General features: G+C 59.5%; 2 protein-coding genes across 2 annotated transcripts in view; one reads left to right on the top strand and one right to left on the bottom strand.

The window, feature by feature from the left end:
• The window catches only part of PYGL (phosphorylase, glycogen, liver), a 32,474-nt gene extending 22,936 nt beyond the window's left edge, over window positions 1-9,538 (top strand). The window contains 16 exon segments of the mRNA XM_009893939.1: window positions 956-1,092; window positions 1,615-1,726; window positions 1,810-1,892; window positions 2,957-3,100; window positions 3,284-3,376; window positions 3,613-3,759; window positions 6,399-6,562; window positions 6,665-6,779; window positions 6,945-7,046; window positions 7,124-7,271; window positions 7,385-7,443; window positions 7,764-7,905; window positions 8,070-8,277; window positions 8,357-8,491; window positions 9,062-9,128; window positions 9,350-9,538. Coding sequence (XP_009892241.1) covers window positions 956-1,092; window positions 1,615-1,726; window positions 1,810-1,892; window positions 2,957-3,100; window positions 3,284-3,376; window positions 3,613-3,759; window positions 6,399-6,562; window positions 6,665-6,779; window positions 6,945-7,046; window positions 7,124-7,271; window positions 7,385-7,443; window positions 7,764-7,905; window positions 8,070-8,277; window positions 8,357-8,491; window positions 9,062-9,128; window positions 9,350-9,538 — 2,045 coding nt within the window.
• A 724-nt stretch (window positions 9,539-10,262) lies between these two features.
• ABHD12B (abhydrolase domain containing 12B) overlaps window positions 10,263-15,947 on the bottom strand; it is a 6,959-nt gene continuing 1,274 nt past the window's right edge. The window contains exons 2-13 of the mRNA XM_009893937.1: window positions 14,040-14,167; window positions 13,458-13,560; window positions 13,226-13,345; window positions 12,861-12,891; window positions 12,659-12,704; window positions 12,444-12,573; window positions 12,147-12,185; window positions 11,768-11,849; window positions 11,503-11,585; window positions 10,841-10,919; window positions 10,538-10,662; window positions 10,263-10,284 (exon numbers count right to left, since the gene is read on the bottom strand). Coding sequence (XP_009892239.1) covers window positions 10,263-10,284; window positions 10,538-10,662; window positions 10,841-10,919; window positions 11,503-11,585; window positions 11,768-11,849; window positions 12,147-12,185; window positions 12,444-12,573; window positions 12,659-12,704; window positions 12,861-12,891; window positions 13,226-13,345; window positions 13,458-13,560; window positions 14,040-14,167 — 988 coding nt within the window. The remainder of the gene's footprint in view (window positions 10,285-10,537; window positions 10,663-10,840; window positions 10,920-11,502; window positions 11,586-11,767; window positions 11,850-12,146; window positions 12,186-12,443; window positions 12,574-12,658; window positions 12,705-12,860; window positions 12,892-13,225; window positions 13,346-13,457; window positions 13,561-14,039; window positions 14,168-15,947) is intronic.

The following is a 15,947-nucleotide window of genomic DNA, read 5'->3' as shown; positions in this document are numbered from 1 at the left end:
CTTGCATCCCTCTCCTTCCCCCGGTACAGCCGAAGCCCCGAGTCCGGTCTCCCCCTTAGATGAGGCCAAGATCGGGGTGTGCAGACACTCGCCCTTAGCTTGGACGCTGCTGGAGCCAGCGTTGGTGTTGTGACATTTAAAATGCGTCAGATGTTTTCTCGAACGAGTTTAACTTCTTAAATCGGTGCAAGCGCGTATCATCCTTCCCTGCGGAGGGAAAGCTCATCCTTCATCCTGCCAGCTCCGGCGTGCGGGGCCAGGGATCAGCCCGGTGTCACGGTTCCCACTCGAGCCCGTTTGCGGCTCGGTGCAGCAGCGAGGAGGGGAGCGGGTCCTCCTCGCAGCACAGCCGGCTAATTAGCAAAAAAAGCCACGAGTCATCAGCATGATGACTTCTCCTCCCAAGCCGGGTTTGTGCAGATGCCTGCCCAAGTTGCGGGGGCGTGAGCCGTATCCCCCAGCAGTGTCCCTGTCTAGGGCTGCTGTGGGAGCAAAGGGCTCAGTGCTTCCACCTCTCCGGCATCGCCCCTCCTCCCGCACGGAGCCGCAGCTCCTCGAAGGGGCTGGTGGGATGCTCTCCTTAGGAGTCTTCTGGCTGCTGCAGGCTGCCCTCGTCCATGCCCGCAGCGTGCCCTGCTCGGGGCCAGCACCACCGCGTGAGCTGCTCCATGGCCACGGAGATGAATTGAAACTCTGATTAAGGGGGCATCCCCACCTCCTCGTCCCTATCTGTCACCCCTCCGGCAGGGAGACCCCAGGATTCAGGGTGGTCGGGGCAGAGTCCTGCTTCCAGACTCACCCGGTGGCGCTGAAATCCAGGTTGAGGGCACACAGACTCTGAAGCATCATCCCTTTTACCACGAGCAACCGGAGTCTTTCCCAGCCACCCTCCCTGTGCCACCACCCGGGGAGGTCCCCGGGGCTGGGTGGTCCCATCACCACTCTCGTTCCCTCCGGCAGGTGGAAGAAGCCGATGACTGGCTCCGGCACGGCAACCCTTGGGAGAAAGCCCGTCCCGAGTACATGCTGCCCGTGCACTTCTATGGCCGGGTGGAGCACGCTGCCACCGGCGCCAAGTGGGTGGACACCCAGGTACGGGCTGGGGTGCAGCCTCGTGGGGCCGGCGTGCGGGGAACCTCCTTTGCATGGCTTGTCCCATCACCTGGGGGGCTCTCGCTGGCCGGCTGCACCCCGGGCAGGGGTCCTGCCAGCATCCCTGCCGGGGAGGGTTGCACTGGCGATGCTGCTTTGCTGGGGTGGAAAAGGCAGTGGTGGAGGAAACCAGGGGGGAGATGGACGTAGGGATGGGGGCAGCCAACCTGGGAAATACCCAAAAGCACCCCCAGCAGGTCTGCGTGCAATGCACAGCCCGGCACGACGGCTTAAATTAAGCTTCTCCTGACCTTCGCAAACCTCTCTCCATCCCCTGAGCGCTTCTGGCTTCTGCGGCGGGGGCTGGGGGCTACCAAGCACTGCCCCGTGCATGCCACCCTGTGAAGGTGGATGCAACCCTGAGCTCACTCCTGTGGGAGGGTCTGTGGGATGGCAGGGGGGACGTGGGGGGACGCCAACCGGGGGCACAGCCCGGCTCCAGCTGCCCTGCCGATGTCCTAGGTGGTGCTGGCGCTGCCCTACGACACCCCCGTGCCCGGGTACATGAACAACACCGTCAACACCATGCGCCTGTGGTCGGCTCGGGCACCCAACGACTTCAACCTGCGGGACTGTAAGTGGGTGCTGGTGGGGTGCCACGTGGGACGGGGCAGAGGGGGGGTCCTGTGCCCACCTTATCCCTCTGTTCCTCCCCAGTCAACGTCGGAGACTACATCCAGGCTGTGCTGGACAGAAACCTGGCGGAGAACATATCGCGTGTCCTCTACCCCAACGACAACGTAAGTCACGATGGAAGGCGGGGCGTCCCTGTTTTAGGGGTGGCTAAAAATTGCGCAGCCAATGTGTGAAGTGGAGCAGTCCCTCTCACCGGGACACTGCAGAGATGCTTTTAGTTGTGTTTCAAGCCACCTGTAGTGCTTGGATGGAGACTGCTGCCTCTCTCCAGGGCTGCAGCAGAGACGAGTCCGTTCCCGGGCAGCTCTGTGCTCGGCACAGTAAGGGGAAGGAGTGGGGATGAGCACGTCCTGCTGCAGGAACGTTCCTTGAGTCTCAAAGTGCAGCATAAAGGCAAACTGCTGAACACTGCTGGCATTTCTCTGCCGGTCCCTTGCAGCTCCAGAACAAGAGTTTGTGCCTCAAATTGCCCTTTGCACCCCAACCCTCTTGCTGTGGGTGCCCTTGCCGTGCTGCGCACTGGCTGGCACGGAGATGCGATGGGATGTACGGCCCTTCCTCGGCCACAGAACAAGGTGCGGAGCAGGGGACGAAGGCGAAGGGTGGTTCTCCTTGCTCTGCAGCCTGTTTTGGGCTGGCCATGATGTTTTGGTTTGGTTTTTTTTCCCCCTGTATAATCCTACCCCAGCCTTCCCAGCTGACGAGGAGAGCTGGGGGCACCACAGCCCCAGTGGTGAGGTTGCCTCCTGCAGATCCTCTCTCGCAGACCAGTGGGTTGATGTTTCCTGCTGTGTGAACAAGGCTTTTAATTCTTGTCTTAGAAATAGCTCCTAAGTGTTACAGCCCCTGTGGCTTCCCTTCCCGTTGCCCCAGTACCTTTCCTTGCGGCCGAAACGTTCCAACCAGGGAGAACAGGTTTCAACGATGCTCGGGGGGAATTAAACCTCAGTTTGCACCAGCACATCTCAAACCCCGGTGCTGAAATTTGGAAAGCGAGAAGATGTTGGAGTTAGAGCTGCTGCCGACACCGGCGCTGGGGAGCTCACACCGTGCCCTGCGGTGGATGTGTGCCGGCGTGGGTCTCCGCCGGCCGGGAGCCCCCGGGAAGGCACAGCTCCTCCTGGGCAGCGCGGTGCAGTCCAGCAGCGTCCCACTCCTCTGCCCACAGTTCTTCGAGGGGAAGGAGCTACGGCTGAAGCAGGAGTACTTCGTCGTGGCTGCCACCCTCCAGGACATCATACGCCGCTTCAAAGCGTCCAAATTTGGGAGCACGGACAGTGTCCGAACCGTATTTGATTCCTTCCCCGACCAGGTAAAAGCCATAGTTGCTCTGATGTGTGATTTGGAGTTTGTTTTGATGTCTCCCACATTCACACCCGGGGCTGGAGGGGGTTTGTGGACCTTCCGTGGGTGCCCGTGCCTCACTGGCTTGGGCAGTGGGATGCCCACGTTGTCCCCAACTTGTTCCCGTGTGCCACCCCTGCTCTCCCCGCAGGTTGCCATCCAGCTAAACGACACGCATCCCGCCATGGCCATCCCTGAGCTGATGAGGATTTTTGTGGACATCGAGAAGCTGCCGTGGAACAAGGTAGGGAGACCCAACCTGGCCCCTGGGTCCCCTCCACCTGCACCTGCAGCAGAGGAGCTGGGGAACCAGTTTTATAGCTGCTGGTGGCCTGGGGAGTGATGAGAAGCAGTCAGGTTGGGTTTAACTGGTATGGATTTGGAGAAACCGGCTCGGCCGTGCTGCTGGCCATGGTGGGAAGACCATGCGTGGGTGCTGCCTCCACCCTCACCGCTCAGCACCGGCTCTTCCCCTGGCAGGCCTGGGACATCACCAAGCGGACCTTTGCCTACACCAACCACACGGTGCTCCCTGAAGCCCTGGAGCGCTGGCCAGTGGACCTGGTGGAGAAGCTGCTCCCCAGACACCTGCAGATCATCTACGAGATCAACCAGAGACACCTGGATGTAAGTGCCTTGGGGCAGCATAGGAGTCCTCTCCAGAGAGGGGGACAGGGATGACATGCATTGTGCTGGTGGGATTAGGGGGGTGCACAAGCCGATGATGTTGGGTGTGCAGCCGGGCTGCTATTTTGGGAGGTTGGTATGTAGGAAAACCCTTCCCACCAGTGTATGACCATCCCACAGTTAGTGGCTGGTTTAAAGGCTTCACTTGTTGCTCCAAGGACTTACCTGTTGGCATTTGATCTCTTCAAGAAACTGCTTGGAGAAATCCCATGGGTGAGGGCTCTAGAGGGTAGGGGGGCTCAAGAGAGCTGGTTGATATTCAAGTACACTTCCTCCGAGCTCAGGATTGCTGAATCCCTAAGAGCAAGAAATCAGGCAAGGGAAGCAGGAGACCCTCATGGCCGAGCAGGGACCTTCTGAAAAAGCTCAGGTGGAAGAAGGAAGTTTACGGTACATGGAAGAAAGGACTGACATCTTGGGAAGAGTACAAGAATGCTGTCAGAGTACGCAGGGATGAAACGAGGAAAGCCAAGGCCTCCTTGGAATTAAATCTGGCAGGGGATGTCAAGGTCAACAGGAAGTACATTGGAGGCAAAAGGAAAACTAGCTGCTTGGAGAAATCCCATGGGTGAGGGCTCTAGAGGGTAGGGGGGCTCAAGAGAGCTGGTTGATATTCAAGTACACTTCCTCCGAGCTCAGGATTGCTGAATCCCTAAGAGCAAGAAATCAGGCAAGGGAAGCAGGAGACCCTCATGGCCGAGCAGGGACCTTCTGAAAAAGCTCAGGTGGAAGAAGGAAGTTTACGGTACATGGAAGAAAGGACTGACATCTTGGGAAGAGTACAAGAATGCTGTCAGAGTACGCAGGGATGAAACGAGGAAAGCCAAGGCCTCCTTGGAATTAAATCTGGCAGGGGATGTCAAGGTCAACAGGAAGTACATTGGAGGCAAAAGGAAAACTAGGGAAAATGTGGGCCCGCTGTTGAACAAGACAGGTGCCGTGGTGACAGATGATGCAGAGAAGCTGGAGTTGCTGAATGCCTTCTTTGCTTCAGTCCTTACTGCTCACGCCAGCCCTCGGGAGTGCCAGACTTTGCGGGTAATAGAGCAAGTCTGGAGGAAGGAACGCTTTCCCTTGGTTGAAGAGGATCAAGTTAGAGATCAGTTAAATAAACTGGATATCCACAAGTCCATGGGTCCTGATGAGATGCAGCTGTGAGTGCTGAGGGAGCTGGCAGAAGTCATTGCTGGGCCACTCTCCGTGAGGGTTGTGGTTAGTGGCGCAGAGTCTAGTTGGAGGTTAGTAACAAGTGGTGTCCCTCAGGGGTCAGTACTGGGCCCAGTTTTGTTCAACATATTCATCAATGATCTGGATGAAGGGATAGAGTGTACCATCAGCAAGTTTGCTGATGACACAAAACTGGGAGGAGTGGCTGACACGCCAGAAGGCTGTGCTGCCTTACAGCGTGACCTCGCCAGGCTGGAGAGTTGGGCAGGAAGAAACCTTATGAAGTTCAACAAGGGTAAGTGTAGGGTACTGCACCTGGGGAGGAATAACCCCATGTACCAGTACAGGTTGGGGGCTGACCTCCTGGAGAGCAGCTCTGTGGAGAGGGACCTGGGAGTCCTGGTGGACAACAGGATGACCATGAGCCAGCAATGTGCCCTGGTGGCCAAGAAGGCAAATGGCATCCTGGGGTGCATCAAGAAGAGTGTGGCCAGCAGGTCGAGGGAGGTCATCCTCCCCCTCTACTCTGCCCTACTGTGGCCGCATGTGGAGTACTGTGTCCAGTTCTGGGCTCCCCAATTCAAGAAGGACAGGGAACTGTTGGAGAGGGTCCAGCAAAGGGCTACAAAGATAAATAGGGGACTGGAACATCTTTCTTATGAGGAAAGATTAAGGGAATTGAGTCTTTTTAGTCTGGAGAAAAGAAGACTGAGGGAGGATCTTATCAATGATTATAAAGGGAGGTGCCAGGGGGATGGGAACAGTCTTTTTTCAGTGGTGCCCAGTGACAGGACAAGAGGGAACAGGCACAAACTTGAACATAGGAAGTTCCTTCTAAACATGAGGAGGGACTTCTTTCCTTTGAGGGTGGCAGAGCACTGGCACAGGCTGCCCAGAGAGGTGGGGGAGTCTCCCACTCCGGAGATATTCAAAACCCGTCTGGATGCCGTCCTGTGCAACCTGCTCTGGGTGCCCCTGCTCTGGCAGGGGGGTTGGACTACATGATCTCCAGAGGTCCCTTCCAACCCCTGTCATTCTGTGATTACTTTTTTTTTTTGCTCCCTAAGTACTAAATTCATCCTGGAAAAGGATGAGGTTGGGCATAGAAAGGAGATGGTGGTTTGGCCTCCTGGTCTGGCAGCACAAGGCTTTTGCCAAAATGACCCTGCTGGCCAAGCACATGCCCACAAGCCTCTCTCCATGGAGGCTGGAGGGGTCCTGTCCAGAGATGTCCTTTTTGGGAAAGGGCACTCTTTGGAGGGGGTTTGCACCCTCACTCTGGAGTAAAAGCCACCCTTCTGGCTGGTGTTGAATGCACTGGGGACATTGCTGTGGTCCCCACTTTGGGAGGCATTGGTGAGACATCCCTAAATGCCAACACCGCTCACCACCTCTCTGGCCTCCACTGGCAGCACATTGCGTCCCTCTTCCCTAATGACGTGGACCGGCTGCGGAGGATGTCCCTGATAGAGGAGGGAGGCACCAAGAGGATCAACATGGCCCACCTCTGCATCGTCGGCTCCCACGCGGTCAATGGCGTGGCGAAGATCCACTCCGAAATAGTCAAGACCCAAGTGTAAGCATGGGGAGAGAAGTGGTGGTGGATCACTCTTGGCTTGGGTATGATGGTTGGTGCCAGGTGGGCAAGCCTGTAGGTGTCCCCTCCTCATCCTTGCAGCTTTCAGGACTTTGCAGCGCTGGAGCCGGAGAAGTTTCAGAACAAGACCAACGGCATCACCCCGCGGCGTTGGCTCCTGCTCTGCAACCCGGGGCTGGCGGAGCTCATCGCAGAGGTAACGGTGCGGGGGGAGCGTGCTGGCCCCCAACCTTTCCCCACTCACCTGAGTCCACTGCTCCTGCTTTCCAAGCACCGCTGGCTTTGCGGGTGCGAGCAGTGTGCCTGATGAAGGTGGCTGTCCCCGTCCCGCAGTCAGCGCGTACTTGTGCTCCTGTTGCAGAAAATAGGGGAGGACTACGTGCGGGACCTGAGCCAGCTGACAAAACTGCACGAGTTTGTGGATGACGATCTCTTCATCCGGGAGGTTGCCAAAGTGAAGCAGGTGAGGGGTGCGGGCAGGGGGGACGCAGGCGGGGGGAGCACAGGTTGGGGGCTGACGCGTTCCCTGCCCTCGCCCAGGAGAACAAGGTGAAGTTCGCACTGTACCTGGAGAAGGAGTACAAGGTGAAGATCAACCCTTCCTCCATGTTCGACGTGCACGTGAAGAGGATCCACGAGTACAAGCGGCAGCTGATGAACTGCCTGCACATCATCACTATGTACAACCGTAAGCCACTGCGTGCCCCGAGGGGACGGGCTGCCCTGGGGGTGCACAAGCATCCCTATCCCTTGGGCCTGCAGCTAAAACAGAGGGTGACGCCACGCTGCTGTCTTCTCCAGGTATCAGGAGGGATCCTGCGAAGCTCTTTGTGCCGAGGACAGTGATCATCGGGGGCAAGGTAAGCTGAGTCAGGAGTTCTGGGCATTTTGGATGAAATCCTTGAAGATGCCTTAGAGGATTTGGGTGCAGATGTTCTCATGGGGTTGGGTCTCTGAAGGCCTCTGGAAAGCCCTGAGGGAGCACTTGTCGGCTTCAACTCAAGCAAGGTTCTGCTGCCTATGGTCATGCAAGCCCCCAAAAACCTGGTGGCACAACACATGAGTTGGATGAAGGATGGGAGCAGAGCTGAGTGGGTGCTTCCCTGGGCACGTGGGAGCTGGGTGGTCGGCACCTGCCCCGGCACCAGCCCTCCTGGCTTACCTGTGGCTTTTCTCCTAGGCTGCCCCAGGATATCACATGGCTAAAATGATCATCAAGCTCATTAATGCTGTGGGTCACGTGGTGAACAACGACCCGGTTGTGGGGAGCAAGCTGAAGGTCATCTTCCTGGAGAACTACAGGGTCTCATTGGCAGAGAAAGGTAGCCCACATGGGGCATGCTGTGGGTAGGGGATGTCTGCCCTGTGGCTGTCCACCAGCCCATGGCTCCGTCACTGCGAGGCAACAGATCTAATGTCCTTCAGCATGATACAAGCCCAAATCCGGTCACCATAAGCCTCTTGTGTCCGTGTGTTTTGTTGGCAGTGATCCCTGCTACCGACCTGTCGGAGCAGATCTCCACAGCAGGCACTGAGGCATCGGGTACGGGGAACATGAAGTTCATGCTGAACGGGGCTCTGACCATCGGCACCATGGATGGAGCCAACGTGGAAATGGCTGAGGAGGCTGGAGAGGAAAACCTATTCATCTTTGGCATGAGGGTGGAGGATGTCACGGAGCTGGACAGGGAAGGGTGAGGGCTGGGTATGCTACGGGGGTGCTACCATGGGCAGCCGGAGCAGCACCATCTCATACCAACCCTTCCCCACCAGGTACAACGCCCAGAAGTACTATGACCAGCTCCCCGAGTTGAAGCAAGCCGTTGACCAGATTAAGAGTGGCTTCTTCTCCCCACAGGAGCCTGACCTCTTCAAAGATGTGGTCAACATGCTCTTCCACCACGATCGGTGAGGCTTGGGCTGCCATCCGTCCCCTGGGTTGGGTCTGCACAGTGCCTGTCCAGAGCAGCCCTCTGTACCAACCATCCACCCGCTGGCTGATAAGGTCCCATTTTCTGGCCCTGATGTTGTGCACATGGAAGAGCAATTGATGCTCCACAGGTGCAAAAGGCTCTCTACGTACAGCACTTCACGCTTGCCACATTAAAGCCTGGAGTATGTTATGGTCAAGGCATATTTGGGCGCACAGCCCTTGCCAGATGGTAGCTGCTTTTAGGTATCTCAAGGGCTTTCTTGGCTGGTGCACGAAGCAGCCGAGGGCGTTTGCACTGGGGAGATGTTTTCCTGGTGAGCTGACACAGGGTGTGCCCTCCCGGGGCACCCGTCCAGCCCGTGCCGCAGCTCCCGTGGGCTCGCAGGGCTCTGTACAAACAGGGCTTGGGGAGGATGAATTCTTCTGAAGCATTTGTGTTGGAGGACGCCCCAGATCTGGCAGCCGGAGCCCTGTGCACTGCTGCCACCGCGTTCCCACCTCCACATTTCTGCTGTCGCTGACTCCCCCTTTCTTCGCTGCCGCAGGTTTAAAGTCTTTGCAGACTATGAGGCTTATGTCAAATGCCAGGAGAAGGTCAGCGAGCTGTACCTGGTGAGTGCCAGCCCGGGGACGAGGTGGGGGAGCTCTGATGGGAGCACAACATCCCATCCTGGAGAAGGGGTCTGGTGGGGCTGTGCGAATAGATGGGTTCCTGGCGAGGAGGCTCCTGGCTGTGCTGCTGCAGGGGGACCCTGGTTGAAAGTCGGTCCTGCAGCCAACATGGCACCCATGGGCGTAAGTCTGGCCACACTGTCCCACCACTCTCCTTGCAGAACTCCAAGGCATGGACCAAAATGGTCATCAGGAACATCGCGGCAGCCGGCAAGTTCTCCAGCGACCGCACCATCAAGGAGTATGCCCGAGACATCTGGCACGTGGAACCCTCTGACCTGAAGATCCCGCCACCCAACGAGCCCCGGGATGCAGCTGAGGACAAGACCCCCAACGGCACGGCGGCGTAGGGGCATGGAGTTGTCACCGGCCAGAGCTGGGGGACCGCAAGCACGTGCGCTGTAAAATTGTCTCTGCTGTCTAGTCTTTATGTTGCTGCTGCTGGCTTGCCTACGGATGGGGAAGGGGGGGGATGACATTTTTATAATGTCAGTGTCATGTGGAAAGCGAAACCACGTCGCCCTGTCGCTTGCATAGGTGCTAAAAATAAAAGTGCCATTGGAGTCCAAAGGGCTATTTGCTGAAGCCTAAAATTAGGGACTGGGCTCGCCTGCACCAACGCTGGCGCAGAAAGAGGGTGCAGGGGGTGAGGTGCTGGGGCTCAGTGCAGGACAGGGTGGGATGCACAGCTGGCCACAGCTGGCCAAGCCCTTGCCGGTGATGCTGAAGCAGGACGTTAGGTGCAGCTCTCACCAGTCCTAAGGCATCGGCTCTGGGGGGGTGTGAAGTTAAGGGGTGTTTGCAATCAGGCCCATGTACCCCCATCACTGCCCCATATGATGCTCCCGGCCACCAGTTGCACGTTCCTGTCCCAGCAGCAGCACCCAGCTCGCACCAGTATCTCCACACCCCCCACCACCCCGCCCGAGCAACCTGCAGCACCCGCAGGACAGCGGGCGAATTAGAAAGTTTCTCAGTAGTTTTTATTGCGTACAGCAGTGAGTTCAGTGCAACGAGGGGTTCCCGGCGTGGGTGGGAGGGAGTGCTGGCGGTCGCTGCGCACCGCAGTTCGCATCACTTCATGTTCAAGAAGTCTCTGCAACAAGACGCAATAAATCTCACTCTGTGTCACTGACCATCCTGTGCCGCGTGGCAGCCTGATTTCTGATCCCTGCATGTGGGGCTGAGCTGGGGGTTGTCCCCAAGGCCACCTCCCTGTGTGACATCCAGACTGAGGACAGGCTCAGGGGAAAGGGACCTGCATGGCTGCAGCAGGGGAGGATGCACCCATGGCAGAAGCAGCCAAGGCTCGTTCTGTGCCCCCCCACTTTCTGCACAGCAGCACTTACTGGACCAGGGTGGGCAGCTCCGGGTTGAACGAGATGTAGTCGTGGCCCAGGCCCAGCTTTTCGGGAAAGGTAATGAACTTCACCTTGGTTTTGTCCTCGTAGGCGCTGCGTGCAGTTTCGAAGAGCTGCCATGGGGTGGGAGCGTGGTTAGCGGCATGCACAGGGGACCCCAAAACCCCTCCGAGCACACTGGGGCTGGCTACCTCCACTCCAGCCTCTTCAGTGACAGGGCTCCCCAGCGAAACAGGCTAAACCAGTGCCCGCCCCCATTAAAGTCCGCACAGAGGCGATGGTGGTCCCCACCTTGCGACCCAGGTGCGGAGGCACCACAGCATCATCTTCTGCGTGCAGGATGAGGAGCGGGCAGGCCAGCACCTTCACGCTGCGGGCAGCAAACACAGCACCGAGGAGTCACCCCAGAGCCGACGGACCCATGGGAGCCTCCCTGGGTGCTGCTAAAACCCCCACAGCAACCGTGACACCCCCCCACACACACTCCGGGCTCCCCGCTAAGGGCAGCTGAACTGCCCCAGGGTGATGCCCAGGCTGCTCGCCCAAGCACCGCAGCACCAAGCAGCCTAATAAACCCCCAACACAGGGTGCTCGGGCTTCAAAAGGACCCGTGAACGAGGTGGCTTTTAGCAAAGGCACCCACAAACACGGAGGGGGAAGGATGCCGCCGCCACAATGTGTGTTTGCTGCGATGCGGGTGGGACACGAGCACGTAGCGCTCAAAAAAAGAAGGACGTTGGCTTGTGGACTTTGCGCAATAGTAATATTGATATCTGAAGTTATGCAAATAAAAATCCACTCTTAAAGCATGAGTAAGCTGGGCAAACACAAATACCAGTGCAGGGATTGCATGGTGTGATGTGTCCAACCCGCCCCCTCCTCGGCCAGGCGGTCCCAGCATCATCCCGGCAGCCCCACGGGGACGGCTGTGCCCCTTCCCTCCAGGCACTCACTTCTCATCGCTGGGGAAGATCATGTTGCCGAGGGCTAGCGAGTCCAGGATGAGGTAGCCGAAACCCGGGAACTGGCGGTAGATCTGCCAGGGAGAGAGTTGGGGGGGTGCTAAGCTGTGGCTTTGATGGGTGCACTCTTCCCCTGCCAGGGGGAGAGCCCTGGGCCGCCGGGGCTGCCACCGCTGCGGGAACCCAAAGGCAGAGCCCCCCCCACCCCAACCCGTCACCACTGGGGGACCCCCACGGGCAGAGCCCCCGGGCTGACCTTGGTGATGGGGATGTGGGCGGCCGCCTCGCGGATGTTGGTGTAGGGCGACTCCAGGACGACAGCATCGACCTTGACCCCGGAGGGCAGCGCAGGGTGAGAGCAGGCATGGCTGCCGGAGGGCCGTGTCCCCCTCCTCGGGCTGCTGTCACGCTGCCATCCCAGGCAGCAGCCATGAGACCAAGATGCCTCTGTCCCACTAAGGAGGATGGGGACAGCCACTCGTCCCTGCTGTGGGGGCCAAGCCTGATGCTCAAGCAGAGTGACAGGGCCCCCAAGCTCCTCTGCGGTCCCCAAAATCTATCTCAAGGTGTTCAGAGCCCTGGGGCGGGGGGACACACACCGTGCGGAGCCAACCCAGCCACGCTGGCCCTTACCTCGCTCCTCCTGCAGTTTCCTTGCCGCGTTCGTGGCAATCCTGTGAGAAGAGAAGTGACAGTGAGGGGGAGAAACCACATGTCCCCGGTGGGGTGCACAGCACCCTCAGGACCACCACCCCCCCCGACCCCGCTACCTCGCCTGCTGAGTTTTGCTTTGCATGTGCCTCCACGAAGGAGCAGCTCCAACCCCTTGGTCCGACCCTGGGTGGCACCGGTCTGGCAGCAGTGTCACAGCCCGGGGACCAGCTATGGGTTTTGGCATCAACCAGCACCCACGGGGCATCTCCTGCACCTACCCCGTCCCCAAGGAGTGTCCCCAGAAGAGGATGCTGCTGTTCCCGCTCCGCGCTTTGGCCCAGTCGTAGAGAGCCAGGACGTCCGTGGTGAAGCCGCTCTCCGTGGGGTGCCCGCTGGAGTCCCCATAGCCTGCGGGGGACACAGCTGGGTGTCGTGACCCGGGGGGTGACGGCCCCAGGGGGGTCACTCGGCGAGAGGCAGGAGGTGACTTTACCTCTGTAGTCGAGAGCCAGGATGTGGAAGTCAGCAGCCCCCATCGTCTGTTAGAGGAATGGCACCACGTTATGCCCTGTTGGGGGGGGGGAGAACCCCCAAAACCCCCCAGCATGGCCGGGTTCACTCTGCCCAGGGTCCCTCTTGGGTCCCCGGAGCCTTACCCCCAACAGGTCCTGGTCACCCCACAGGGGACAACTTACCTTCAAGAACTGGATGCGGTGGCTTGCAGCCCTGATGGGAAAAATGAGGTTAGAGCTCTGGGAGGGCCCCTCGAGGCGCCCTCCACTCCAGTGCCGGTCCAGGCAAGGGACAGGGTGACCTTTTCCCAGGAGGGGGGAGAGCGGGATGCTCTGGGGTGGGTGAGTTTTCACGTTTCCCTTTAACTCAAAGGGATTTTCCTCCACCCGTGGGGTGGGAAACGGCTGCAGCAGCCCCGTCCCCCCCAGCACCGCTGGCTGCTGCACTGAGTTTGCTAGTTCTCACCCCACGGAGAGATGCTGGGCGAGCGCAGCCGCCGCAGCCGTCCTCCCCGGGGAGAGGCACGCGCCTTCTCATGGGTACTCGCCTGGTCCCCCCATTGCCGTGGAGATAGATGATCACGGGGTGAGCGTCGGCAAGTGCCTCCTCGTACCATCGCTGGTCCTTGCCCTGCGCCTCGGCTCCTCTGCTGCCTGGCACCGTGTGCCTGGGGGGGTCCAGAATGGGGTTACCCAGGGGGGGCTTCACCCAATTTAGCCGGGACACTGGCGTAATCACACAGCTGTGCCCACCGGGGATGCCGGGGCTGCCCCGCTCACCAGATGCCGACTGTGACGCCCGGCTCGGTGGCGAGGTACAGGCTGATGGTGTTGTTCAGCAGCAGCTCCGGCCGCCGAAGGTCCACGAAGAAAGGGAAGGCCACTGATGGAGAAACGGCAGCCATCACACAGGCAACCCACGAACCCTCACACCCAGCTGCTTTTTGCACATTTTTCCAAAGCGACACGTTGATTTTGTGAAATAATTTGTCTGGAAGCCAAGGGCCCTGCTATGGCTCTTGCCTCCTCCTGCTCCCACAGCTCTCTGCCACCTCCTCCCACCCGGATTTCCAGCCCCGTTGATGCTGTGCGTGCCCAGATGTGTTGCAATTTCAGGCAGTAAACAGGGTCAGCGGCACCGCGTTATTACAGCTTGCAAAACACGAGGCGCCAACGGGAAAGGTCCCGCCGTGCCTCCTCTGCAAGCCCACGGCAAAGGGGGGGTCAGATGGGTGCTGTCACAGTGCCACCCAAGCGCTGGGTGCAGCCCCAACCACATTTTGGGGACACCTCTCCAGCCTCCTGCCCACTGAGTCCCTGAAGGGGATGCTCTCCTGGTTGGGACAACCCCGGGGCACTCACGGAAGTTCAGGAAGACGAATTTGGTGAGCAGGACAGGGAAGAGGCGGATGAGGAAGGGCACGGAGATGTAGATGAGGAGCAGGTCCAGGAGGAGGGTGCGCAGCCGGGGACACCAGGCCAGCCAGCCCCTGCAAGGCAGACACCCCGTTAGCACGTCCCCTCCCACCCCAAGGGCTTTGGGGCACAGCGGAGCGGGGTCCCCGTTCCCAACCCCAGCTGTGATGGTTGGATACAGCAGCTTTTGCCCTGCAAGGGCCTGAGGCTGCCACGTGTATCCTTCTGGGACCGGGAATTGGTTCCTCACGACGGGGTTGTGTTTGGCTTTTGGGGATGGAGCTGAGGTGTTGGAGCATCCCCCACCGTGACACAGCATCATGAGAGGCCACAATCTGGTCCCCTGCAGCCTCCCACGGGACACAGGTAGGCAGGAAGGGCAGGGCACGTGCCAAAGCCGGGAACTACAAGCCAAACCGGCAACAAGAAGCAACCGATACTCTGCGGCAACACCCCGAGCTGTGGCTGGTGAGACACGGTCACAGCAGTGTCCCCAAGCCCAGCACCAAGAGCTTTATCAACTCCCCAGGGACAAGGAGGAAAGCTGGGACAGGGGTTCGGAGAGCCTGCAGTGCCGTGGGAGAAACCAGTCCCTGCAGCGATGTCCCTCAGTGCCACCAGCACAGAGGAGGGAGTGTGACCACCTCTGACGGCACCTGGCCCCGAAGGGCCGGGGGATGCATCCTGCTGCCCCGGGGCCGTGCCCTCTGCAACGAGCCGCCGGCAAGCCCCAGCCCCCGAGAGGGAAGGGAAAGCCAAGGGTTGCAGATTGCCCGGCATCAACGTCCCTCGTGGGCTGACAGCGCCAGGCGATGGGGAAACTAGTCCAGGGGATTTAGGGCAGACGTTTCTGACAGGCATCCAAGCACAGCTCGCTCCGTGCCAGCACATGCCTGGGGTCACCGTCGCTAATGCAGAAGCGGATTTAGTCCATTGCGCGTCCTGGGGAATGCTGCAAGATGTCGAGAAAGGGTTGCGAAGGAGGTGCCATGGCAAGGTGGCATGGTCTCCTGGGCACAGGCACCCTTCCCGGGAGGGTGCAGGGTGGCATGAGCTGTGCTGGAGTCATGGGGAGCTCCTCGAACCCCAGTTGCCTCCTGAGATTTTGGACCGAGCAGTCCCGCTGTACGCCAGCAGCAACGGGCCAGCAATGTGCTCGCAGTCGCTGCAGTTAATTATTAGGTGCTGCTCTTGGTCTACACCTAATATTCAAGTGCAGGGGCGAGCGCTCACACCCACTCTTGCTCAATGCCTGCTGCAGGTGAGAACCCATGGGTCCAGACCAGGGCAGGGGGATGCGCCCACCAAGGGGCACCTCTGACAGCTGGCAGGGCAACAGGCCACCGCATGGCACCGTGGGGACAGCAAAGTGACATGGGGGTACAGCCACAGCATGGAATCATATGGGGGGTGGGGAGGATAGCCACGGTATGGAATCACAGCCGTGGCAGGGTGACATGGGGACGCGGCCACAGTATGGGATCATGGCTGTGGTAGGGTGACACGGGGACATAACCGTGGTACAGGATCATGGCCATGGCAGGATGACGTGGGGACGTGGCTGTGGTACAGGATCACGGCTGTGGCAGGGTAGCACAGCCGTGGCTAGGGGGACACACATGGGGTCATGGCCCCAGCAAGGTGACAAGGCCACGGGAGCACGGCCACAGCACGGGATGACGGCCTCGGCAGGGCAGCACGGCCACGGCACGGGGACAGACCTACGGCACAGGGGACACAGCGGTGGCACGTGGTCACAGGAGACGCGGCAGGAGACACGGCCGAGCACGGCCACGGTAGGGAACAGGCGGAGAAACGCCTCACGGGGACGAGGACACGGTCCCGGGGAGCACG

Source organism: Charadrius vociferus, unplaced genomic scaffold, assembly GCF_000708025.1.
Source record: "Charadrius vociferus isolate BGI_N301 unplaced genomic scaffold, ASM70802v2 scaffold49, whole genome shotgun sequence".
Classification (NCBI taxonomy): Eukaryota; Metazoa; Chordata; class Aves; order Charadriiformes; family Charadriidae; genus Charadrius; species Charadrius vociferus.
This window is presented reverse-complemented; position numbering and strand designations above follow the sequence as displayed.